The sequence below is a fragment of the Loxodonta africana genome, chromosome 11, assembly GCF_030014295.1.
Source record: "Loxodonta africana isolate mLoxAfr1 chromosome 11, mLoxAfr1.hap2, whole genome shotgun sequence".
Classification (NCBI taxonomy): Eukaryota; Metazoa; Chordata; class Mammalia; order Proboscidea; family Elephantidae; genus Loxodonta; species Loxodonta africana.
The window spans coordinates 26,783,883-26,809,423 of NC_087352.1; the positions used below are offsets into that span (position 1 = coordinate 26,783,883).

General features: G+C 44.3%; 1 protein-coding gene and 1 pseudogene across 3 annotated transcripts in view; both read left to right on the top strand.

Annotated features, from left to right (window-relative positions):
* LOC100660547 (zinc finger protein 805-like) overlaps positions 1-21,055 on the top strand; it is a 58,542-nt gene extending 37,487 nt beyond the window's left edge. For 2 of the 3 annotated variants that reach the window (XM_023543622.2, XM_064293428.1), the window contains exon 2: positions 4,850-10,625. In XM_023543622.2, the coding sequence (XP_023399390.1) occupies positions 4,983-6,215 (1,233 nt within the window). In that variant the 5' untranslated portion in view covers positions 4,850-4,982 and the 3' untranslated portion in view covers positions 6,216-10,625. Of the gene's footprint in view, positions 1-4,849; positions 10,626-13,874; positions 14,016-16,270; positions 16,400-17,370; positions 17,501-19,472 lie in introns of those variants that run through there. The other variant, XM_064293429.1, reaches the window with a different exon arrangement.
* LOC104845462 (zinc finger protein 543-like) lies at positions 13,986-21,050 on the top strand (annotated as a pseudogene).
* Positions 21,056-25,541: the final 4,486 nt, after the last annotated feature.

Consider the following 25,541-nt stretch of genomic DNA (forward strand, 5'->3'; position numbering starts at 1 on the left):
ATGAACATTTACAGAACAAACTAACTTCTCTTTAAATAATTAGTACACATATTGTTTTGTGACATTGGTTGCCAATCCCACGACATGTCAACACTCTCCCCTTCTTGACGTTGGGTTCCCTATTACCAGCTTTCATGTCCCCTCCTGCCTTTCTCTCCTTGCCCCTGGGCTGGTCTGCCCATTTAGTCTCGTATTGTTTTGTGGGCTGTCTAATCTTTGGCTGAAGGGTGAGCCTCAGGAGTGACTTCATTACTGAGCCAAAAGGGTGTCCAGGAGGCATACTCTCGGGGTTTCTCCAGTCTATGTCAGACTAGTAAGTCTGGTCTTTTTTGTGTGTGTGAATTAAAATTTTGTTCTACATTTTTCTCCAGCTCTGTCCAGGACCTTCTATTGTGATCTGTTTCAGAGCAGTCAGTGGTGGTAGCCGGGTACCATCTAGTTGTGCTGGACTCAGTCTGGTGAACAAGTGACTTTTAAGGTTGCCCTGGTGTCCTTCTGCCCTGGTGGTATAGTGGTTAAGTGCTGTGGCTGCTAACCAAAAGACAGGCAGTTTGAATCTACCAGGTGCTCCTTGGGAACCCTATGGGATAGTTCTGCTGTGTCCTGTAGGGTCGCTATAAGACAGAATCAACTCAACAGCAATGAGTTTGGGTTTTTTTTTTTTTTGGTTGGTGTTCTTCAGCTGGCAGAGAGTTAACAAGAAAGTTTAGAGACACATCCAACCCATTTCTATACATGCCTGTTACACTGACAAGGATGCAGTACTGGTCCATATGTGAGCACGTGAGGTTGAGCAGTGGGGTTGAGCTGTGTGCCTGAGGAGAGGCGGAAGTGCTTTGGTGAACATCTGCTGAGTTGTCTGCACTCAGTCTCTTCTGAACCGATAGTTGTAATGGTTTCTGTGTCATTGGGTTGTTTGAGGGTGTAATCAGATAGTGCATGAAGCTGTTTAGCACAATGCCTGACCCACAGTGTGTGGCTCAGCAAAAATCAGCTGTTAGTATCACTCATGTTATGATTTTAGTCATAATAATGATAATATCTCACATTTCCTCCTCAACCGTGGGGAAAAAGAAACTTTCTTCCTCTCCTGATTATTTTCTTCAATTATCCTCTGCCCTCCCACCTTTCCCACTTTCTCCAGTATCTCTGTTCAGCCCCTCTTCAGCCCTTCAGAGTCTGTTCCAAACCTTCACCACTTCCTCAGTCCCGTACCGCCACCTGTCTCAGTGGCACCTGAAACTCAACATGCCTAACAAGAAACCCATGACCTTGCCCACTTCTCTCACCGCCCATGTTTTAGTACATGTATCCTCCGTCCAGGCAAATAAGAAGGCTGGATACAATCTCAAGAACACCTTCATACCCCCATCTCCATCAATTTCTACATCTAGCCATTCCCAGATTCTGTCCATTGTACATCATACACATCTCCTGAATCCAACACCTCCAGCAGTGCCCTCAGATTTGTCCCCACACTTAGTCCAAGGTCTCGTCTCATTATTTGTCTGAGTGATGCCAGTAGACTTCTAACTGGTCTCTCCACATCTACTCTGTGTCTCCTGTTACCTTGTCTACCGCACCAGCTCCTTGAGCCACTCAGCCCTTATTCTAAACATTTACCACACCCCAACCGCTAATGTCTCAGCCTGTGACCGCCAATGTGTCAACATAATTTCATCTTAAAAATAAAACCTGCCCCTTTGTATTGTTTGATCCTCAACCCTTAAACACTCATCTAAATGTTTTTCATCTGTTAACTTCCCTTCTTACCTACCCAGCGAGGTCTTGCCTCTGGGCACAGACAATTCTTGTACCATAGTCTCGTAGAACTCCCTTCTTCACTTATTTTCCGTCTTCTGTAACATCATCCTTTCTCTACTTAGAATAAAAATATGCTCAATTCCTTACTGTCTTAGTTATCTAGTGCTGCTATAACAGAAATACAAGTGGTTGGCTTTAAGAAACAGAAATTTATTTTTTCACAGTTTAGGAGGCTAGAAGTCCGAATTCAGGGTGCTGGTTCAAGGCTTTCTCTCTGGTGATGCTGGAGGAAAGTTCTTGTCTATCCTGAGCTTCAGCTTCTGGATGATCTTCACGTGTCTTGGCATCTATCTTCTCCCATCTATGCTTTTCTCACTTGATTGTTTAATCTCCTTTATATTTCAAAAGAGATTTGACTCAAGATACACCCTACACTAATCCTGCCACATTAACACAACAAAGACAACCCGTTCCCAAATGGGATTATAACCACAGGCATAGAAGTTAGGATTTACAACACATATTTTTGGGAGGCATAATTCAATCAATAACACACTTGAAAATCTCACAAAAAATGCCTATGGCTCTTTAATGGCGCTACGCTGGTGTTGACTATCCTTCCCTGTACAACCAGGCTTCCTAAAGGAGAAGTCTCATTCTTGGAAAAGTATATATTCACGTTCCATACCTTCCTTTTTCTCTTATTTTCTGTCACTTTTTGACTGAATTATAACTTACAGGCAGTAATGTGCACAGACCTGAGGACATCAACTTGATGAGTTTTTGCAAATGTATAAACCCAAGTGACCACCACATAAACCAAACAGCAAACCCACTGTCATCAAGCCAGTTCTGACTCATAGTGACTCTGTAGGGCAGAGTAGAACTGCCCCCTAGGGTTTTCAGGGCTGCAAATCTTCACAGAAACAAACTGCCACATCTTTCTCCCATGGAGCAGCTGGTGGGTTTGAACTGCTGACCTTTTGGTTAGCAGCCAAGCGCTTTAACCACTGCATCACAGCGCTCCTAACCACCACAGGTAGATCAATATACAGAATATTCCCAGTACCTCAGCAGTCTCATCATGGCCCTTTGTAGTCAATATCCCCTTCTACAAAGAAAACCCCAATTTAGAACCTGTCTGCATAGATTCGTTTTGACTGTTTTTGCATGAATATAAATGGAACCCCGCAGTGTCCTGTGTCACATGTCTGTCTTCTTTGGATCGTGAATATGTCTGCAGCATTATTTTTCATGTGTTTGCATATAGGTGGGGTTGGTTCCTTCTTAGTACTGTGAAGTGTCTCATTGTATGATACGCCACCATTTTTTTTTTATTCCTCTCTTGATTAACATTTGGGTTTTTGGATATTATAAAGGTTGCTAAGAATATTCTTTATGGTTTCTTGATGGCTATAAGCACTCATTTCTCTAGGGAGCTTACCAAGGAGTGGACTGGTTGTTTTACTTTATCCTTACGACAGTCCTTTACCTCAGGCTCCATTTTTATCCCTCTGGTTTAGAAGGGAAAATAAAACTTACAGAATTTGAGTGTCTTGCAAAAGGCCACAGAGCTGTGGGGTGCTGCTGGAATTTGAGGCTGGGATGTTTGTCCTCAGAGACCATGACCTTATCTACAATAATCAAGTGGCCTTTCTTTGTATGGTGGAGTGTACAGGTTGAAGATGAATCACGAACTGCGGTTTATGATACATTACAATCATTGGTCTATGAATAGTCTTGTTTTCATTCATTCATTCATCCATTCTTTTTTGAAAACAATATCCTGAACATCTCGCAGCCCAAAAATAACATTAATCGATACCCTATATGGCTCTGTTATATACTTCTTCCCTTTCCTGTACCTGTGCTTCCTCCACAGAGATAACCCTTTGCCTGAGTTATGGGTTTATTGTCCCAATCCTTTTGTGCAAATGTTTTTATGTATATATTCAGTTTATTTATTAGCTCTAGAGCTATCCAGGTTTTTGGTTTTTTCTTGTGTCCATTTTAGTAATGTGTACCTTTCAAGGAAATTGTCCATTTTATTTAAGTAGTCAGTCCGATTGTTTTCCAGATCATTTTTTGGTGTACTGTATTCTTTTGGGAGCTCTAGTGGTGCAGTGTTTAAGTGCTTGGCTGCTAACCTAAAGGTCAGCAGTTCAAACCTACCAGCCGCTCCGAGTCAGAAAAGACCTAGCGGTCTGCTCCCATAAAGATTACAGTCCAGGAAACCCTACAGGGCAATTCTGCTATGTCCTGTAGGGTAGCTATGAGTCAGAATTAACTTGATGGCACACAACAACAACGTATTCTTTTGTATCATTATATCGTAATGTATTCATGCATTCTCCACAGCATTTAATTATTTACATTTTTTCGTTCTCACAGTCAGTGCTACCATGAACATTCATATACATGTGTCCTCACCTACATGTATAGGGCTTTCTCTTGATGATGTCCCTAGAAAGGGAATTGCTGAATTATACGGTAAGCGAATATTCAGCTTTAAAAGGCAATTCACATTGTTTTACGGTGTTATGTCAATCTACACTTCCACCAGGAGAATATGAGAGGTTCAGTTGATCCATTTTCTGTCCATTACTAGATTTTATAAAGTTCTTTAATTTTTTTCAAGCAAACAGGCACAAAATGGTATCTCATGTGGTCTTGATTAGCAGTTCCTCATTGCTAAGGAGAAAGATCCCTCTTCATATGTTTTTTTTGGCCAATCTGTGTCATCTTTGAAATGTCAGTCCATGATAATTGCCTATTGATCATGAGATGTCCTTGCTGAGAGCAAACTCACCACACACAGTGCCATTACTACTATGTCCACCCACCCCCTCTCCTGGAATGTGTGGAGGGCTCTTTCCTGCCTCATTCTCTCCCCCGGTCTCCCTTCCAAAGTGGAAACAGGCAAAGACCAGGAAAGAAAGAAATGGCAAACTTACGTTTCAGAGTTTCAAAACATATCAGGCACAGAGGCACTATTTCCGTCTTTATGTTCTCACTGAAATGGTGGTTTTGTTTGTTTTATGTTGGCATTACTAATAGGCTATTTTTTATGTCCGGTGTCTTTCAGCAAAACTTAAGACCACAGAGCCAACTGCTCCAGAGCCGATGTTGTCTGAGGGAGCCTCAGTCCAGGGACAACTGACACCGGGAACCTTCAAGAACTCCCAGCTGAGGTGAAAGATCAGGAGAGGCCAACAGAAATGCAGGACCAACACTTGAGACCAGGGATAGATCCCCAGAAGGAGCAGCTGCCTGGGAAAATGAGCCCTGACAATGATGGTTTGGGGACAGATGATGGTGCATGTTCAAGGATAATACAGGAGCAAGTCTCTCCAGGAGATGGTGTCCATGACAGTGACTCACATAGACCTGCTGAAGATGCCATGACTCAGGAAGAAAGACATCCCTATGTATGCAAGGAATGCGGGAAAACGTTTAACAAGAAATATCTCCTTGCTCAACACGAGCGGATTCATTCTGGAGTGAAGCCCCATGAGTGCACAGAGTGTGGGAAAACTTTTAGCAAGAGCACAAACCTCCTTCAGCATCACGTCATCCACACTGGGGAGAAGCCCTATGAGTGCACAGAGTGTGGGAAGGCTTTCAGCTTCAGGTCACACCTTACACGGCACCAGCAGTTTCACTCTAGGGAGAAGCCCTTTGAGTGCACAGAATGTGGGAAGGCCTTCAGCCACAGGTCACACTTTGCACAGCACCAACGGATTCACAGTGGGGAGAAGCCCTATGAGTGCACGGAGTGTGGAAAGGCCTTCAGCCGTAGTTCATACTTTGCACGACACCAGTGGATTCACACTGAGGAGAAGTCCAATAAGTGCACTGAGTGTGGGAAGACCTTCAGCCGTAGGTCACACCTTGCACGGCACCAGCGGATTCACACTGAGGAGAAGCCCTATGAGTGCACAGAGTGTGGGAAGGCCTTCACCCAGAGCGCACACCTTGCACAGCACCAACGAATTCACACTGGGGAGAAGCCCTATGAGTGCAGTGAATGTGGAAAGACCTTTGCCCATCTCTCCACTTTCGTCTTGCATAAGAGGAGCCACACAGGAGAAAAACCCTTTGAGTGTAAGGAGTGCGGGAAAGCCTTTCGTGATCGGCCAGCCTTCATTCGACACTACAGCATCCATACTGGGGAGAAGCCCTATGAGTGCATCACATGTGGGAAGGCCTTCAACCGCAAGTCACACCTCACTCAGCACCAAAGAATTCATACTGGGAGAAGCCCTATCAGTGTGACAGATGTGGGAAGACCTTTCATAAGTGAGCAAACTTCAGTCAACATCCAAGGACTTCTTTTGGGGACAGACTCTTTAAATGTAACCACTGAGGAAAATCTTTGGCCAGAGAAACCGTCTTACTCAACATCTGATCGTTTATACCAAAGCGAGAGCTCACAGGGGTCATCCCTGTGAGAAAGTGTTGTGTCACAAAACTTAGACTTGTCATCTAAGAGCCATATTAGAAATTGAGCTGTCTAGAGTCTGACTCTACATCTGAAAATTCATCCAGGAGAGAGACCCACTGGTCATTGTTCACTTACGAAAATCTTCAGCCACATCTTTCTTAGTTTACTCTGCAGCGTTATCTCAGGAATATTTAAACCAAGAATGAGAGGCAGATGTTGCACTCCACTGGACCAGATTCGATTCCCAAAAAACAGGCGGTTAAAGCTATGGTGATCAGACAAGGCTTTATCAGGAAATTTACTTACAAAGGTTGATGTCAAGAATCTTGCAATGGGCAGTGAAGCCTCAAGTGTCACCCGTGTAGAAGTCCACACACAATGGCGAGGGGTGGGTATTTATATAAATCAGTGCTCATGTGCAAGGATTCATGCAGGGGAGCCTCATCTGTGATAGATGGGATTGTTTTTGTACTAGTTAATGGTCTCCATTGATGTTCCCATGAAGTCAAGTATTTGGTGTATTTTTTCCTGGCCCAGGTCACTGTACAGTGAGTACTCTTGTCTCTCCCAGAGCTCTCTGTGGCCAGGACCCTTCTGTATTGTTCAAGGCCCTCTCAGCAGAGGAAACAGAAGAAAAAGGAAATGGAAACAGATTTTTTCAGAGTTCCCTGCCAAGCTTATTACATTTTGTCATTGATTCCTTATTTAAGAGTAGGATAGTATTATTTCTCAGGAAAAAAGGCCTCAGGCCTGTTATATGTTCACTGCTATCCCTCGCCAGTGGAGTTTATCAGTTAAGGGCAGGTCTGAAACGATTTCTTAAAAGCTTTTGTTCTACAACGTTGTCCTATCCTTGAGGTACATAAATCTTTGAGAAATATGAAGGCTTAAGTCATGAAAATAGTTTATATCTAAGGAGGTAAGGATACACATACAAGTGGATGTATTTTATTGCACCAGTTAAGACTTTTTAATGCTTTGATTTAAAAAAAAATTGTTTCTTCATGTAGTTCCAGTTGCACAACATTCATACTTTTTTTGGATCCTAATTTATTTATTTTTTTCTTTTTCCTTTTGTGGCAAGTGGATGATAGTGGAGCTGTATGACCTTCCTAGGTGAGTCTTAATTCTTTACTGTCGCCAGGGTTTCTCAGCTTTTTTAATCCTCTGTAGAGAGATTTCTCCAAGTCTACCTTGACAGTTTTCCAGGGGTTGGATTACAGCTAAAACAAAGCACATAGCTAAATTAAGTTAAAGGATCATGATAAGCTAAGAAAAACACAGAGATGGAATTGTCTTTTTCATCTGAATGAAAGATTGTGTGAAGATGTGCGTTAAAGTAAAATGACTGGAACTTTAGCCAGTGTACCAGGCTGTGTACATGCAAGTATATGTGGGTATCACAATCACCACCATGGACTTGGTTCCCTGGTGCTGTCAATAGTTAGGGAATTTTAGAATTCCTTCATTTGATCTTTTTTTTAAGCTATATTCGGTAATCATTGTTATCACATGTTAAAAAATACATTGTACACATAGGTTAAAAAATAAATGTGTAGTTTTGCACTGCCATTGTGGACAGAAGCCATTCTGTGTGATTTACACTGTCTCATTATTGTGAGTGTACCTCCAAGTCTGACAACTCTGCTAAGACCTTGACCCCAAATATTTTCTCCCTGTGTTTTCTTCTAAAATGTTTACAGTTTTACAGTTAAATCTCTGATCCATTTTGAGTGAGATTTTGTATTATAGTGTGAGTTTTAGGCGAATTATTTATTTATTTAGGTCGATGGATATTCAGTTGTTTCATCACTATTTGTTGAAAAGCCTATTCTGTCTCCATTGAATTGCTTTTGCCCCTTTGTCAAAAATCAGTTGGGCATATTCTGTTTTTTTCTATACTGTTCCATCGATATGTGTGTCTAAACCTCTGCCAGTACCATAGTGTAACTATCCAGTACATCTTAAAATTGTGTGAAGTAATTCCTTCTGTTTAATCTTCTTTTTTAAAAAGTTGATTTAGCTATCCTAGTTCCTTTGGCTTTCCAGATAAATTTTTTAATGAGTTTGTCTGTATTCCTAAAAAATTGTTCTAGAAATTCATCTTTTCTCATTTAAGCATTTAGTGCTATTCATTTCTCTCTTAGCACTGTTTTAGGCCATCCCATGGTTTTTCATTCAGATACATATATTTCTTGATTTTTTTTTTCAGACATTTCTTTTCTGACCCATGGATTATTTAGAATTATGTTGTTTAATTGTCAAGTGTTTGGTGAATTTTCTGAAATCTCTCTGTTACCGATTTAGAGTTTGTTTCACATTTGGTCAGAATTCACACTCAGTGTGATTTCAACACTTTCAGATTCATTGAGGTTTGCTTTGTGACTCAGGATATGATCTCTTTTGTTGAATGTTCCATGGGTTAATAAGGATGTGAATTCTTTTGTTCGATGGAGTGTTCTGTAAATGTCTCTGAGATCCTGTTGGTTGATGGTGTTATTCAGATTTTCCATTCTATTGCAGATTTCCTGTCTAGAATTTTTATTAATTGCTGAGACAGGTGTGTTTGTAATTTGGAATTGTCTATTCATCCTTTAAGCTCTATCAGTTTTTGTTTCATGTATCTCAAAGCTTTGTTCTTTGATGCAGACACATTTAGGACTGCTGTGCCTTCTTCGTGTATTGACCCTTTTATCATTATGTAATATCCCTTTTGTCCCTGTTAATGTTCTTCTCTCTAAAATATATTTTACCTGATATTAATATAGCCACTCTCGAATTTTTTTAAATCAATGTTTGCATGGTTTACCCTTTTCTAACCTTTTATTTTAAACCTACTTACCTTCCTGAAATCCCAAGTCATCTTCTGTTAATGTTTCCTTTTTCTTTGAAGATCTTTCTCTATTCTTTTAGGGTAGGCCCACTGGTGACAGATGTTCTTAATTTTCCTTCATCTAAGATGGTCTTTGTTTCCCCATCATTCTGCCAATCCATCTTTTAATTGTTAAATTCACTCCATTTCCATTTGAAGTAATTATTGATAGAAAACCCACCACCATCAAGTCGATTCCAACTCATAGCAACCCTGTAGGACAGAGTAGAACTGCGTTATAGGGCTCCCAAGGCTCTAAATTTTTATGGAAGCAGACTGCCACATCTTTCTCCTGCAGAGCGGCTGGTAGGTTCCAACCACTGACCTTTGAGTTAACAGCCAAATGCTTTAACCACTGCGCCACCATGGCTCCTTAATTATTGATATATTAGGGCTTAAATCCACCATTTTATGTTTTTTGTTTGTTCCCTATGTTTTTTTTTTTTTCTTTTCGGTTTACTTGAATGGTTTTTAAAATTCCATTTCGATTTTTCTCTAATTTTGTTATTGACTGTATCTTTTTGTGTAATTTTTTTTTCAGTGATGTTTTTTCTAGGTATTACAATGCACATATGTAACTTATCAGTCTACTTGAATCAACATTTTAGCAATTTAATGAACTATTGAAATCTTATTTGCATTCAGTCCTTAAACTCCCCATTCTTTCCATAAAATTATCTTGGTATTTACTCTTCATATATTGAGTAAACATATTCATGTTATAAATTATAATATATCCAGTGATGTTATAATTTTTTAATCAATTTTCAAACATTTTAAAACTCACGCAGAGGAAAGTCTGTTTACCTCTACTTTTACCCAATCTGTCATTCTTTCTTCCTGAAGTCCCAAGATATCTTTTGTTAATGTTTCCTTTTTCTTTGAAGATCTTTATCTTTCTTCTAGGGTAGGCCCACTGGTGACAAATATTCTTAGTTTTCCTTCATCTGAGATTGTCTTTCTTTTCCCACCATTCCTGAAGGATGTTTTTGTATTATGTAGGGTTAGGTTTGACGGTTCTTTTCTTTTGGCATTAGAGAAATGTTGTGCCCCTTTCTTCTGGTCTCCATGGTTTCATATGAGAAACCTGCTGCCATTTGAACTGTCATTCCCTTACAGGTAATACATTATTTCTGTCTATATACTTTCAATTTTTGTTCTTTGTCTTCACTATTCAGAATTTTGATTATCATGTGCTGTGGTGTGGGTTTTTTTTTTTTTTTCCTTTATTTTATTTGGGGTTGTATCAGTTTCCTAGGACTGCCGTAACAAAATATCATAAACTAGATGGCATATGAGAAAATAAATTTACTGTCTCACAGTTCTGCAGGCTAGAAGTCCAACTTAACATGTTGCCTAGGCCATGCTCCTTCCAAAATTTCTAGGGGAAGATCCTTTCTTGTCTCTTCCAGGTTCTGATAGCTCCAGACATTCCTTGCTTATAGATGCTTGTTCACATGGGCATCCTTCCTCTTTCTGTTTCCCCCTGTCTCTTCTCTCTTGTAGGAACACCACTCAGATTGGACTAAGACCCACTCTACTCTGGTATGATTTCACGTTAACTGATAACATCTTCAAAGATACAAATTTGAAACAAGGCCTTGTTCATAGGTACCAGGGGTTAGGACTTCAACAGCTGATGAAAACCAAAACCAGTCCATCTTTCCAATCATGTGTCACTGTCTTTGTAGCTGGAAGAGGAAGGGAAGTGGAAATATCAACCATGAAGGGATGAAGAACAAACCAAGGAGAGTGGAGAGTAATTGTCCTGGCCTGGGCTGGGCCCTTGTGAAGGGAATTGGGAAAGTGGGAGGGTAGAATGAAGAGGAAGGTGGATACTCAAGAGTCCCTAAGTCTCCCTCCACCTACCTCTAGAAAAGAGGTTCTCTTTCCCTTCAGCCAGTACCTACCATTTGATGACTTTGAACATGGTTGTCTGCTGGGCAAAAGGAATTTGGCAGTGTAACCTGTCTCAGCCCGAGGAAAATCACCTTTATTGTGGTCCTGAAAATTTCTTTTGCCCCTGAGGAGAGAGAAAGAAGGTTTGGGAACAGGCACTAGGATTAGCTTACGATGGGAACTTTACTTTGTATAACTAGAGTGGACTGCACAGAGAAATCTTCAAGGTGGAAGCAATGGGATAATTTGGGGGAGAATCTAGGTTCTAAATAGGAGAGAAAGGAAAGAGGAAAATTTTTTAAAGAATCTTTGCCAGAAATTCATCCAGGCACTGTCTTTTCTGTCAGTTGGTCTGGACTTCAATTTGTTTGTGCAGCTGGTGCTCCTCCAGTCTTTAGTTCTCTAGCTAAGACTCAAAACCTTTAGGGCCATTCAGTCAGAAAGATAAAATCCCTGTCATCCAATGGTGAGTGAAAAGATGTTAAATAATAAGATCATGTAGAACTTACGACTTCGTTGATTTCTCGTCCCCAAACACTTAATGTTTGGCTAGTCCAGGGTTCATCTTTGTCCATTCTGTTCACCAACTACACCCATTCCTTTGATGATCTCACTCTATGACGACTTGAAATCGGAGTGTAAGCTAGCAACTCCCAAATTTATATCTCCAAGCCAGAACCCTCTCCCAGTGTTCATTCACATATGGAATTGCCTGTGTGGTCCAGATTCTTGGGATCTCGTGAACATTTCAAACTGACCGTGCTTGAAATTGGAGTGCTAGGTTTTCCTAGAAGCCACCCTCACTTGCCTCTTGCCTAGAACAAAAACCAAACCCATTGCCATTGGGTCAATTCCGATTCATAGCAACCCTATAGGACAGAGTAGAACGCCTTCATAAGGTTTCCAAGGAGTGGCTAGTGAATTTGAACTGCCCACCTTTTGGTTAGCAGCCGAGCTCTTAACCACTGTGCTACCAGGGCTCTGCCTCCTGCCTAGGAGATGACAAATCCATTTTCTTGGTGCCCTTGCCAACGACATTACTCAAAAGTGCATTCACTCTCCAACTATGGCTCTGGGATAAAGGCTGTGGAGAGAACAGTCCATGTGTGCAGAATGAGCCTGTGCCAGACTTCTGGAGTCCCCCTTTCATCGGTTATTTGGCTGCTCGTTTATCTATATCCTTTATGAGAGGGGGTCCGGGGAGGAGATAACAGGAGTGGGAAGTAACAGGCTGAGACAGGGGCCCCATTCTGTGCTTTTGCACTTGTGTAGACACCTGGCAAGTGCCCTTGTCTTAGTCCTCCGGGGCTTCTATAACGGAAATACAAGTGGATGGTTTTAACAAACAAGTTTATTCTCTCAGAGCCTAGTAAGCTAGAAGTCCAAATTCAGGGCATCAGCTCCAGGGGAAGGCTTTCTCTCTCTGTTAGCTCTGGAGGAAGGTCCTTGTCATCAATCTTCCCCAGTCAAGGAGCTTCTCAGCACAGGGACCCCAGGTCCAAAGGATGCACTATTCTCCTGGCTCCTATTTCTTGGTGGAGTGAGGTCTCCATGTCTCTCTGCTCACTTGTCTTATATCTCAAAAGAGATTGGCTTTAGAGAAAACCTGATTTTGTAGATTGAGTCCTGCATCGTTAACATAAGTGCTGCTAATACCACCTCATTAACATCAGAAAGATAGGATTTACAACACATAAGAAAATCACATCCAATGACGAAGTAGTGGACAATCACATAATACTGGGAATCATGGCGTAACCAAGTTGACATATTTTGAGGGAACATAATTCAATTCATGACATCACTCTTCTCCCAAGCCTTGATTTCTGCAGGAGTTACAAGGATGGCTTCACTTTTGTCCCTTTGAAGCCATCACCGAGGCTTCCCCCACTCCACCGCAGTTTTCCCCCTTCCTCACAGACCACCAGGCCTCGATTTCTAACCCCGGCTTGGCCTGAACATGCTGTGGCCCTAACCGTGGTTTGAATTTGGTGCCAGAATTCCGCTCATGGGCAAACCAAGATCTTGGTGCATGCGCAGGACCTGAAGAGCCATGGCCCCAAACTTGACCCTGAACTTCACTGGAGAGGAAGATGTTCTCTGGCACGCAGCTGCACTCAAGCCCATTTTAAAAGCAATGGGTCTCTTCTTTTGCAACATGACTCAGCACCTGGATCTCCAAATATGGGCATAGGAGGGATCAGGGTGTTGGATTTTGGGCACCAATCCATGCCCTTTGGGTGCTGGAGGGCATGAAAGCTTCAAGCTCCCCTGGGGCAGGGAGTGTGTGGTCTTTTGGCTTCCAGACCCCACGTTGCACCTTGTTTGTGCAAACAATAAATCGCCACTTTTTGTTTCCCTTGCAACTGGTGTTGTGGCATCCATCTTGTTTTGAAGGGCTAATAGAACAGGACAAGAACCCTAGTTTGGTTACACTTTCACATTCGCACCGGCTGCATTGACTGTCAAGAGGTGGGTCTGAGGCGGGGCTCGGGGCCTCATTCGAGGTTAAGGGGGTGAAGACAGACTTGGAATGGCACCACATGCCAGGCTGAATGTGAGCAAACAACATTACTCAGAAGGTTGTATGTCAGTGGCTGGCGCTGAGCCAATGATGGTCTAGGAGGGCATTTCCTGTGGATCACTTAGGGAAGGGTGGGAGTTGTGGTTTGCTGATTGCATTATTTGCCTGGGGCAGTTGGGTTTCTCTGGCTATGGGGATGTTATCTCAGGGACCCAGAAGGGAAGGAAGGTGAGGAGGACAGGTTGCACTCCTGCGTCTTTGTGGAAGCCAGACCTTCCTCTGCCCCATAATGAGGGTGTACCCTGGGCACCCGATGGGGCTTTAGGCTCCCTCCATGCCTCCACTAATGCTCCTTTTACATGGGGAAACAGGCTGGAGTACCAGTCAGCAGAGGTCACCCTGTCCTGTGCAGTGGAGCCAGTGGGGCCTGCCCCAGTCACCAGCCTCTCCAGTATTTGCCACTTTGTCCACAGTGTCCCACGATGGCAGTGATGCTGAGCAACCTGGCACAGGTGAGTGGAAGACATTTTTGGAATTACTGGTTTACTGAAAGTTGCACTGGTTGGCTACTTACTATCCATAGTCCTAGAATAGTGTCGGGCCTTGCTGTCAGTGGCTGTGGCATATGAATGATGCTGCCTCTAAGGGCTCCCATGACACTTAAAATGAATCCAACCCCTCACCATGGCCTGCAAGTCCCTCCCCAGCCACCCAGGCTGACCACCTTCATCCTTGACCCCTTCCGTTCTCCCCTTGCTCACTGCTCTCTAGACCAAACTGGATTCTCTTCCATTTCAGCCTTTGCCATTGCAGTTCCCTCTGCCTTAGACATTGTCACCAGATCCTTTCAGAGTCTCCCCTTGCATCCTTATGGCCACTGCACAGATGTCACCTCTTCAGAGAGGCATTTCCTAGAAGTTCAGGCTTCATGGGTGGTAGAAGTTGTGTTCCTCTACTAACCTAAAGGTTGGCAGTCCGAACCCATCCAGCAGCATCTTGAAGAAAATAGTGAGAACCAATTAGGCTCAGTTACCACCTTTGTTGCTGTGATAGGTATTATTATTTTTGTTGTTATTATCACCTTTTTCCTGTAACATCTCCGAGTGCTTACTGCCTTATTTAATGAATTCCTATGTAGGAAGCTTTCCTCTTGTTGTGTACTGTCTGGTAGATTCCAACTCATAGCAACGCCAGCGTCCCAGCACCGAGCTAGGCCTCCAGGAGTTGCTTGGTGATTTGGGCCTTGAGTCTCTGTATCTTGATCATTGACACACAGATGGGCTCTTATCCCATCCAGCAAGCTCAAGACCAACACTACTGCCTTTCTGAGTCTCTGTGTCTTGATCATTGACACACAGGCAGACTCTTGCCCCATCCAGCAGGCTCAAGACCGACACTGCTGCCTTTCTTTGACTTGTGAGGTATCTGTGACCTTCACATGGGAGGAGTGGGGTCAGCTGGACCTGGCCCAGAGGACCCTGTACTGGGAGGTGATACTGGAGACCTGTAGGCTCCTTGTCTGCCAGGGTAAGGCTTCACCTTTTCACCATGCAGGGAACCCACAGAAAGGGAACCCCTTCTCCCATCTTGATCCAGATCTGGCTGGTCTCCTTGTACCCCATTGAGGAGGAAACTTACTCCCCCTCTAAAATGGCTTACCAAATATGTTGGAAGGAAAGGGAGGTGTCTCACAGAACCCAGGACATAAGCTGAGAAACTGAGAGGAAGTACGAACATCACGCCCTGGCTTCTGAGTCCCTCGTCTTCTCTCTGTGTGTCCGTTCTTGTCACTTTCTTTTCACATTGGATTTTTCTGTCCTAGTGAGTTCGTAGCAGGAATTGGGCACCTTATTCCTTGCTGCCTGAGGCCTCCGAAGTTTTCGGTTCTATTCTCTGCATGTTTCCATGGTTTCTATTTCTTTGTCCGCTACTGGCCTCTTCAAGGGCGTTCTTGAGGCAGGAATTGGCCACCTGTGTCCACCCTTCCCTTGACCTTTCACTCCTGTACCCAGCACAGCCTGGCCTCAATCTTAGCTCTTTATTCTGCGTTCCAGATGGGGATTTGACTGTGACTGGACTCAACTGGCTCAAATGTTCCCACAGTCCAGTTAGCGAGGCCATGGGTGATAGGATATTCTCCCAGATAGGGGTAAGTCAGGCAGGGCCACCAGGAGGCATTTGCTATGAGAGCCATTTGGTGTTATTCTAAGCTACATTATCTTGGCTATGAGACTTCTTTATTCCCTGCAGCCTTTGTGTCAGACCTACATCAGACTACTGATGATCAGGATACAGTTTGCAAGTTGAAGAGACCAGGGCTTTCCACCCTGCCTGAGGTCCAGAATCACCTGGGGAATTTTAAAATCTGCTTATGTCCTAGATTCAGTCCTCAGAGATTCTGTCTTAGTTGTTCTGTGAATGGGAACCAGATAGCCGAAGGTGGCTCTGACTTACAGGCAGATTAAGACCCACTGACTTGGATTAATTAGACAGCACCTTCTAGAAGGAGGGGACATTTCCTTGGGTCCTGTGGCTGCATCTGAACATTGCTGGGATTCCTTAGGCTGGAGGTCAGAGGGAATGGTGCTGCCTAAACAGCCAGCACTACTGTCTACAGTCTTTGGGGTCCCAGGATGGTATTTGTATCCTGGGTTTCCAGGTCACAGGTCAGAGTTTTGTCTGCTTGGATGGGAGCAGCCTCATTCCGAGGTCTCATTCTCATCCTGAAGTCCCAGTCTAGACTGAGAGGTTTTATTTCTTTTCTCAGAAATTCCTGTGTCCTCTTCTTCTCCATGAACGGGGTGTCCTGTGCCCAAACCAGAGCTTATCTCCGAGCTGGAGCTCAGGCAGGAGCTATGGGCTATGAAGAAAGATCTCTCCCTAAGCACCATTCCAGGTGAGTGACCAAGAGCCAGGCAGGTGGGGTCCCTGTAGCCTGCAGACCTTGAGGAGACTACTGACCCTGTATTTTCTCGGTAAGCTTCCTGTCATTACCTCTCTGGTGATACGGGATCCATGGAGCCCTTTGACCTGTGCTTCCTCTGTCCTCCTCCCCACCCATCAGACTCTTCACTGTCTTGGAAAAGAGTGATATGTTTTAGGTAAGATCAGGCTCTAGGCTCCCTGCACTCCCTCTCTGTCAGTCCGTCTGTCTGTCTGCCTGCCTGTCTGTCTCTCTCTATTCCCTAGAGACTAGGTCATAAGCTAGAAGTACTCTGTCCTTGTGCATTGATCCACCAGAGGTGGGTCTACACCAATTGACTATCCTGCCAGCCCCTGCTGGCTCATTGCCTTGTGGGTTTATTAATTCTCTATAACAGCTCACAAACTTCATGGAGACTGTTACCTATACTTACAGTTACCCAGGTGTTATAACCAGAAAGGATACAAGCTTAGAGTCATATCAGGTGAGATCTGGCAGAATTACTGACATCGGGGCCCCAGGGACATGCTATTCTTATCTCCCATGCATGGACATTCTCAAAGATCTGGTGCGCCCTAAAGAGAGCTCCAAGACCCAAGGTCCCCTAGTCACTGGGACCTCAGTGAATATGCATGACTAGGGCCTTAATGCATAGTCATTATGGATCCAGTCAATGAATATACCTAACTACATCATGCCTCCTCTCCTTCTGGAAGTTAGTTCACCAGGCGTGGGGCAAATATAATCCCTACTTACCTGGCTATTTTAGAAAGACAAAGAATACCCAAATTCCTCATGCTCTTTTCAGAAGGCAGATACAAAAGACCAGATCTAGTGCTTTGTCCCAAACCTCATTCTCATACTCCAACTATTCCTGTGGGAATGTGCTCATTGCCACACATCTTTATAAACACTCAGTGACGTTGTGCCCTTTACTCTTTCAGGCCCATTTGTGAACTTCCTCTGCACCAGACCATGGAAACCATCCTTGCCGAAGCCACTGCTGTGATTCTAATTGCCAAATAAAACAATGACGATAATGATGAAGGGTACTGAACGCTCACAGCCTGCCAGGTGCTGTGTGCAGAGTGCTTTGCAAGCATTTTCTCATTTAACCCTCATGACAGTCCGTGAGGCGGGAGCTAAGAGTTTCTCAGTTTGTCAGATAAGAAAATTGAGTCTCTGAGGAAGTAAGTGATTTGTCCAAGAACATCTAAGGCTCCAGATGAAGTATTTTGGCTCCAGAACCTACACTCCTAATCTGTATACAATATGAGCTTAATGCACAGCCCAAATTTATCACACTTTATCATGTTTGAGCTTAACCATAATATTCAGGTAGCCTCTAACATTTTCTTTGGTGGATCTCATGTGTACAGATTTAAATTAATTTTAAACCTTCATCAATGACACATTCTCATGATTGGTCCATGAGTGACCCAGATTTAATATTTTGTTTGCTCATTCATTTTTTTTTTTTAAATAATATGTTGAATAACATTATCCATCCTAAGTGAGAATGTTACTTATACTCGACTCACCTCTTATGTATGTGCTTCTTCTCTTCCTTATTCCTGTGTCTCCTCCACAAAAGTCACATTTGCTGATTTATGGGTTTATTATCCCATTCCCTTTTTTCCTTCTTTTTGGTGGGAAGTGTTTTACATATAAATTGTATTTCTTAAGTAGATAATGGGATCTTCAGACTTTCTGTTTCTTCTTGTGTCAAGCTCTCCTTTTACACGGTTCTTCTTTAATGTCTTCAAGAAAAGAATTGTAATTTTCTCCGTCAGATTGTGTCTCTTTCACTAGTCTTTTCACTGAGCTGTTCCTCAGGCACACCAGACTCAGTGTGTCCACCAGATCCAGCTCACGTTTTGTCTTACAAGCCATGTCCTGGAGTGGCCATGGCCATCCCACCCATCATCCAAGTCAAAACCTTGGGAGTCAGATTCACCTCTGCCCTGACTATCTATGATTTTTCAGCAACGTCCTCCTCTCCGATACTTCTCTTCCTTGGGTTCTCTGAAGACTTTGTGCCTTTGTGGTTTCTGTCTCCTAAGGCTGCAGTAACCTTCCCACTTTCTCTGTGTGTCAACTCATACGTCTCCATTAGGACTCACCAAATGGGGTCCCTCCTCTGGGAAATCCCCCTTGATCTCTTTTTGTCTCCTACTTGGGCTGTATTAGGTACCCCTTGGAAAACCTGGTGGCGTAGTGGTTAAGTGCTACAGCTGCTAACCAAGAGTTCGGTAGTTCGAATCTGCCAGGCGCTCCTTGGAAACTCTGTGGGGCAGTTCTACTCCGTCCTGTAGGGTTGCTATGAGTCGCAATTGACTCGACGGCAATGAGTTTGGTTTTTTTTAGGTACCCCTTCGTAATGTTCTTGTAGCACCGTGAGATGTCCTCACTTAGAGCAAACTCAGCACACACAGTGTCATTATTACTGTGTCCATCCATGCCATGTCTGGAGTTGAGAAGTTGTTTCTATTCCAGAGCCCCTGTCTCCTGACCCAGCTTCACCCTCTCTATATTTCCCTGTAAAAATGTCAAGAGTCCAAGGACGAGAAAAGAAAAAAAATGGCTGACCCGGGTTTCAGAGATGTCAAAACCCAGGAGGCAAAGAGGCACTATTTCTAGCCCCAATGTAAGAGAAGATACCTCGCAATCTGCTCCTGTAAAGATTGACAGTCTATGGAACTCTATGGGGGAGTTCCACTCTGTCCTATAGGTTGCTATGAGTCAGAAGCTACTCAACAGCATGCAATAACAACATGTTAGCATCAGAGTTTCTGGGTGGCTCAAATGGTTAAGAGCTCTATACTAGCTGAAAGGTTGCCAGCTCTAACTCACCCAGAGGCACCTTGTGAGATGTTCCAGGTGGTCTCCTTCCAAAAGGTCACATCCTTAAAATCCAAATGAAGCAGTTCTGTTCTTCACATGTGAGGCTTCCATGAGTCAGAATGTACTCAATAGCAACTAATAACAACAACATCTTAGCATCACTAATGCTAATTACTAATTTTTCGTATTGCATTCCCTTCAGGTGACTGTGAAGAGCTTCAGACAACAGAGCCTACCACTTGTCACCAAGCTTTGTCTGAGGCAGTCTCACTGCAGGAACAGTTGTCACAGGGAGCCTCAAGGAACTCCAGGTTGGAGCAAGCCATGGATCAAGAGGAGCCACAATATACAGGAAGGGGACTTCAGGCCAAAGACCCAGAGGAGATACTCCCTGGAAACATAAACCCTGAACATGATGGCATGTGGACAGATGAAAGCGTCCTTTCAGGGATTGTATAGGGGCGAGTCTCTCCAGGAGACACTGTCCTTAAATCTGACGTAGGTGGATTCAGGTAAAGATCCTTCAGTACACAAAGAGAAAAAATCCCTGTAAATGCAGGAAAGTGCTTAATAAGAACTGCCTCCTTGTTCAGCATAAGCAGATTCAATGTGGTGTAAAGCTCTGTAACCACACGGAGTGTGGGAAAATCTTTAGCAAGAGTACACTCCTCCGACAACACCACAAGGTCCATACAAGGGAGAAGTTCTATGAGTGCATCGAGTGTGGGAAGGCCTTAACTCATAGTTCACACCTTGTATAACTCCAGTAGATTTACACTAGTAAAAAGCTCTATGACTGTACAGAGTGTGGGAGGATCTTCAGCAAGAGAACATACCTTTCAAAGCACTAGCAGATTCACACAGGGGAGAAACCCTATGAGTGCACAGAATGTGGCAAGGCTTTCAGCCACAGGTCACACTTTGTACAGCACCAGTGGATTCACCTTGGAGAGAAGCCCTATGAGTGCATCAGGTGTGGCAAGGCCTTCAGCCACAGGTCACATTTTGTACAGCAGCAGCGGATTCACCTTGAGGAGAATCCATATGAGTGCACAGCGTGTGGCAAGGCCTTCAGCAACAAGTCACCTTGCACAGCACCAGCAAATTCATACTGGGTAGAAGCCCTGTGAGTGCAGTGTGGCAAGGCCTTCAGCCATGTGTCACACCTTGCACAGCACCAGGAGATTCACACTAGTGAGAAGACTTAGTGCATAGAGTGTGGGAAGGACTTCAGTAGAAAACAACCCTTTCATAGCACCTGCAGAATCACACTGGGGGAAATCCCTATGAGTGCATCAAGTGTGGGAAGGCCTTTAGCTACAGGTCACACTTTGCATGGCACCAGCAGATTCACACTCGGGAGAAGCCCTATGAGTGCACAGAGTATGGGAAGGCCTTCAGCAGCAGATCATACCTTGTGTGGCATCAGTGGATTCACACTGGGGAGAAGCCATGGTATTGCACAGAATGTGGGAAAGCCTTCAGCCTCAGGTCACAACTTGCACATCACCAGTAGACTCACACTGGGAAAAATCCCTGTGAGTGCATAGGGTGTGGGTAACCCTTCAGCAGTAGGTCACACCTTGCACAGCACCAGCAGATTCACACAGGGGAGAAGCCCTGTGAGTACAGTGAATGTGAATAGGCCTTTACCCACCTCTCTGGTTTTGTCTGGCATAAGAGGAGCCACACAGGAGAAAAACTTTTTGAGTGCAAGGAGTGTGGGAAAACCTTTTGTGATCAGCTAGGCTTCATTCGACACTCCATCATCCGCTCGTGAGAGAAGCCCTATGAATACACTGCAGGAAAACCTTTGCCAGCATATCAACCTCATTTGACACACCAGCATCCACACTAGAGAGAAGCCCTATGATTGCAGTGAATGTGGGAAGGCTTTCAACTGCAGGTTACACCTCACTCAGCACCAAAGAATTCATACTGGAAGAAGCCCAGTCAGTGCGACAGATATGGGTAGATCTTCCACAAATGAGCCAACTTCAGTCAACATCCAAGGCCATCTATTGGGCTCGGACTCTAAATGTAACCACCAAGGAAAATCTTTGGCCAGAGGAACCATCTTACTCAGCATTTGATCATTCATACCCAAGTGAAAGGTCACAAGTATCATCTTTGTGAGGAATCATTCTGTTGGGGAAATGGTCTCCCTCCGTGTCTCCCTAAGTCAAGGTTTGGGCCTAGAACATTCTCTGATAAGGAGATGGGAAATTGGGTTGCGCTTTCTCTCCCAGTTCCTTCTCCCTATCAGAGAAGCCTTCTCCGTCTTCTGGACACACAGTAACTTTCTCTGTGGCACTTGTGTGGGCACCATATGGCACCTGGCAAACCCCATCTTTGTATCTGTTCCCACTGGGGAGGTAATGCAGTCTCTGACTAGCACACAAGAGGGGGATTGTGCCAGATTTTAAGAATCAGCCTCAAGAGGTGAACTGAAGGGGAAACAGCTTTGTGAGGTTGAACATGAGCGCCCTCATGTGGTCTGCTACTTCACTACAGTTTGCTGAGTCATTCTTATGTAAGCTCCTGGCTTTAGCCACTATTTTCTACTGCTGCTATTAAATCTCTGTCCGCCCACTGCATGGTGTGGAGATCTGCTTTGGTCTTGTGACTGCCCAGGACTCACCATATCTGTAAGTCTCCCTAATAATCTCTTCTACTGCTGTCCTGGAGTTGCCTGCCTCTTTCTTCCGTCTTTTGGCACCCTTCATTTTTGGAGTCAAATTTCACATTATTGGTCCATGCTTGGACAATTGGTGAGTCAACCAGGTGACTGAGGAAATGGCAAGTGGGAATGAGGCTTTTGCAGGGGAAATTCTGGGTTGAACGGCGACCTCCATCTGGAGAGGTCTGCTCCTTATGCTTTTCTGCAGGGGAAATCCTGGGTTGATCAGCAACTTCTGTGTGGGGAGGTCTGGCACATATGCTTTTCCGTGAGGGAAATCCTGGGTTGGCCAGCGACCTTCATGTGGGGAGGTCTGGCCCCATATGCTTTTCTTTGGGAGACATCCCAGGTTGGCCAGTAACCTCAGTGTGGGGAGGTCTGCTCCATATGCTTGATGTTTGTGGACCACCATATGAGTGCAGTGATGCCCCTGAAACACCGAGCAACATAGCCTATTTGTGGGCTGATATGTGCTTTCACGATTGTGGAAAAGCTGGGATTGCAGTAGCAGTCGTGGGATGGCCACTGCTATGGGCTTTTCGGCTGACTACCAAAGCTCACCTAACTGCTGAAGCGCACATAAGAGCTTTGCAGAAAGATTTACAGTTAAAAAGGGATTTGTAGCAGTTGTGTGTGGCCAGGACTGACGTTGAGCAGCTGCATCTGCAAATGAGATAAGCAACTAGAAATGCCTGCCTGCAGGTTTGTAAAGATGACAGATTCAAGGCCTGGGGCAACTGTCCCCTAGCTGTTGCTCAGAGTCCTCCGACAATGGTGTTACCGGAGAATAGCCTCAGTTCTTGTCTTCGGTGTAGGAAAGAATTCAAACACTGAGACAAATAATGCCAAGCAAGCAGAGGTTTATTAGCTAGCAGAGGGTGAGTAGCAAAAGTACACTTGACTAGGGAGCGTCAAGCAGGCTACTCAGATACAGAGAGAGTCTGAGTGCCCTGATAGTCATTTTCTTGGGGTTTTATACCTTTTTTCTCTTATCTCTCCCTGTTAAAGTTTAACAGCCAAGTTAGGGACTCCTGTAGAGACTATTTCCTTGGCTTATTGGTTAATTACCAAGTTAGGGACCCTATCAAATAAGGGACCCCATAGGGACCATTTCCTTGGCTTAATGTTTAACTACGTAGGGACCATCTTACTGAGGAATGTCACCATCCCCTGTCTCTTCCTCCCGAGTGCAAGCTCTCCCCCCCCCCTTACATCTTTCCCCCTTCAAGTGCCATTCTCCCCAGTCTTTGGGGTTGTTGGAGGGGGGTGGTCTGTCTTCTGTAGCTACTTCTTGCTGTCATTGGGGCATAGAACTGGCCCTAGGAGAGGCACTTGTTCCCTAGTGGGGGTTTGCTTGACTTTGGGAACCAAGGATGGAAGCGTTGGGCAGCTTGATCCAAAGGGCTTTCGGGGGGATTATTTGCCGATGTCTGAATTACAGCCATTTGTAATTGAAACTTTTGTAATCTGGAGGATACAAAACGAGTTAGTATTTTAAGGAGGCAGGGTCCAAACAGTAAAAGAAGAACCAAAGACATTAAAGGGCCAAATAACGGTATTAGCCAAGATCCCCACAACCAGACAGATGACCAAGCGTTCCATCCTTGTTCAGCTTGTGTTTGGAGTTGTCTGGCCTTATCCAAAAGTGGCAGTTCTTGGACTTGGGCAGTTTGGTTCACCCAAAAACAGCATTGTTCACCTAGCATGGTGCATATACCCCCGTGGTTAGCTGCCAACAGGTCTAATCTTCTTGGATTTTGAAGTACTACAGCTGCCAAACAATTTATTCGGGTGTGTAGAGTTGCTATAGAGTCTGCTACCTGGGTATTGAGCTGGGCTAGTTCAAGTGGGAGGTTTGCATAAACTTGAGCAGTTCCTAGTGCCCCGGTGGTTCCAGGGTTCCAGCTGCGGTGGTTCCAGGGTTCCAGCTGCGAGGCCGGCAATTCAGAGAAGACTGCTAAGTCCTATTAATATGGGAATTAGGGGCCCTGCTCTTTTTGTCACCTTATGAGTGGTGCTTAAAGGTAAAGGGATAGGAGCTCTTGCTTCAGCTAAAGACACAGGAGGAGGACATATCCTACTCTGCATAATCCCGTCCAATTTGTGGGTAGGCATATATAAGCTGCGGTTCCACATACATAATATAGGCCTGAAGATAATGGAAGACAACCTGAGACATGGTATACACCTGATGAGGTGTAATTGTATGGAGCTGACTTTTGGAAGGTGGAGGTATATTTCCAAAAGTATGCAGCAGCTACGGCAGCTGCTGTTAGTGGACTAAAGCAGGGGGTAATGTTATGGGTGGTGTTATTTTCTAGGTTTTCCCAGAAGATAGTTCTGCAGATGGATTCTATGAAAATCTTTTCTTTGGCAGTTTCATGTACCAAGGTGCAGTTATTTCCGTTGCTGCCTGATTTCCGTGTGGAAGTGGCCAGAAGGGCTAAATGACCACAACCCAGTGGTCTCCCCTGGCAAAACCCTCCAGTGTAGTCTAACTGTGTGTTTGAAGAGGTATTGGGAGGGAAGGTTAACCAGCTAGACGAGGGCAGAGGATAAAGGAAGGATGTAGTTAGGCTTCTGAGGTTGTGTGTTATCATGACGGTTACATTGCAACGGGAGTGGTTTAGAGATCCTACCTGATACGAGTATCTTTCTCCCTGGGTGAGCATTTGGTTACAGATTATCATTATGTCTTTCTAACCTAAATCAAAGGTGAGTGTTAAGTTCTTCAATTTTTCCATATAGTTGTTAGGGTCATCAGAGAAACTTCCTAGCTCTGTTTTTAGCTTTCCTAAGTCCTCACTGAAAAGGGAACCTGTACCCTGACTGGTCTATTAGGGCCAGCCACTTCTTGAAGGGGGCACAGGTAAGGTGGTGAGGGTGCTGTGGGCGAGGAATTGGAGTAGGGAGGAGTTGGAGGAACAGACATGTCTTTGGTATCTAAGGGTGGGCTTGTAATGTTGGTAGGGTTTGGGTCTAAGGTGTCCATTGCTTAGTTTGTAATGATGGCGAGAACTGTGGGGTCTGTCTTACACTTTGTACACAGTTCTGGATTTTCCTTTAAGGCCATAAAAACCTGGACATAAGGGACCTCTGTGCATTTGCCTTGTTTCTGGCAAAACAGATTTAGCTGTAAGATGGTATGGTGATTTAGACTTCCCTGTTCTGGCCAGATTTCTCCATCTCCCAATTTATATTGAGGCCACGCAGTGTTACAAAAGAAGACTATTCTCTTTTTCTTCAGGGTTTGAGGGTCAAACCTGTCCCAATTTTTGAGGATACATTCCAGAGGCAAGGCTGGTGGTACTGAGTTTTGGTTTCCCATATGGAAAGGATCAGAGTGAGTCATAGGGGCAGGGTGTCTCCTGTGCCCCCTATGTTAAATCACTGCCTGGAGAAGGCATCCCTTCTCAGACCTGGCCTTCCAGAATTAACTAGTTTTACTGTGTAGCCCGTCCTGAAATTTCTTGCCTAGAAGCTTCTTACTGCCTCTGTCCTCGTTTACGTTGGGCTTCCAGAATTAACTAGTCTTACTGTGTAGCCCGTCCTGAAGTTTCTTGCCTAGAAACTTCCTACCGCCTCTGTCTG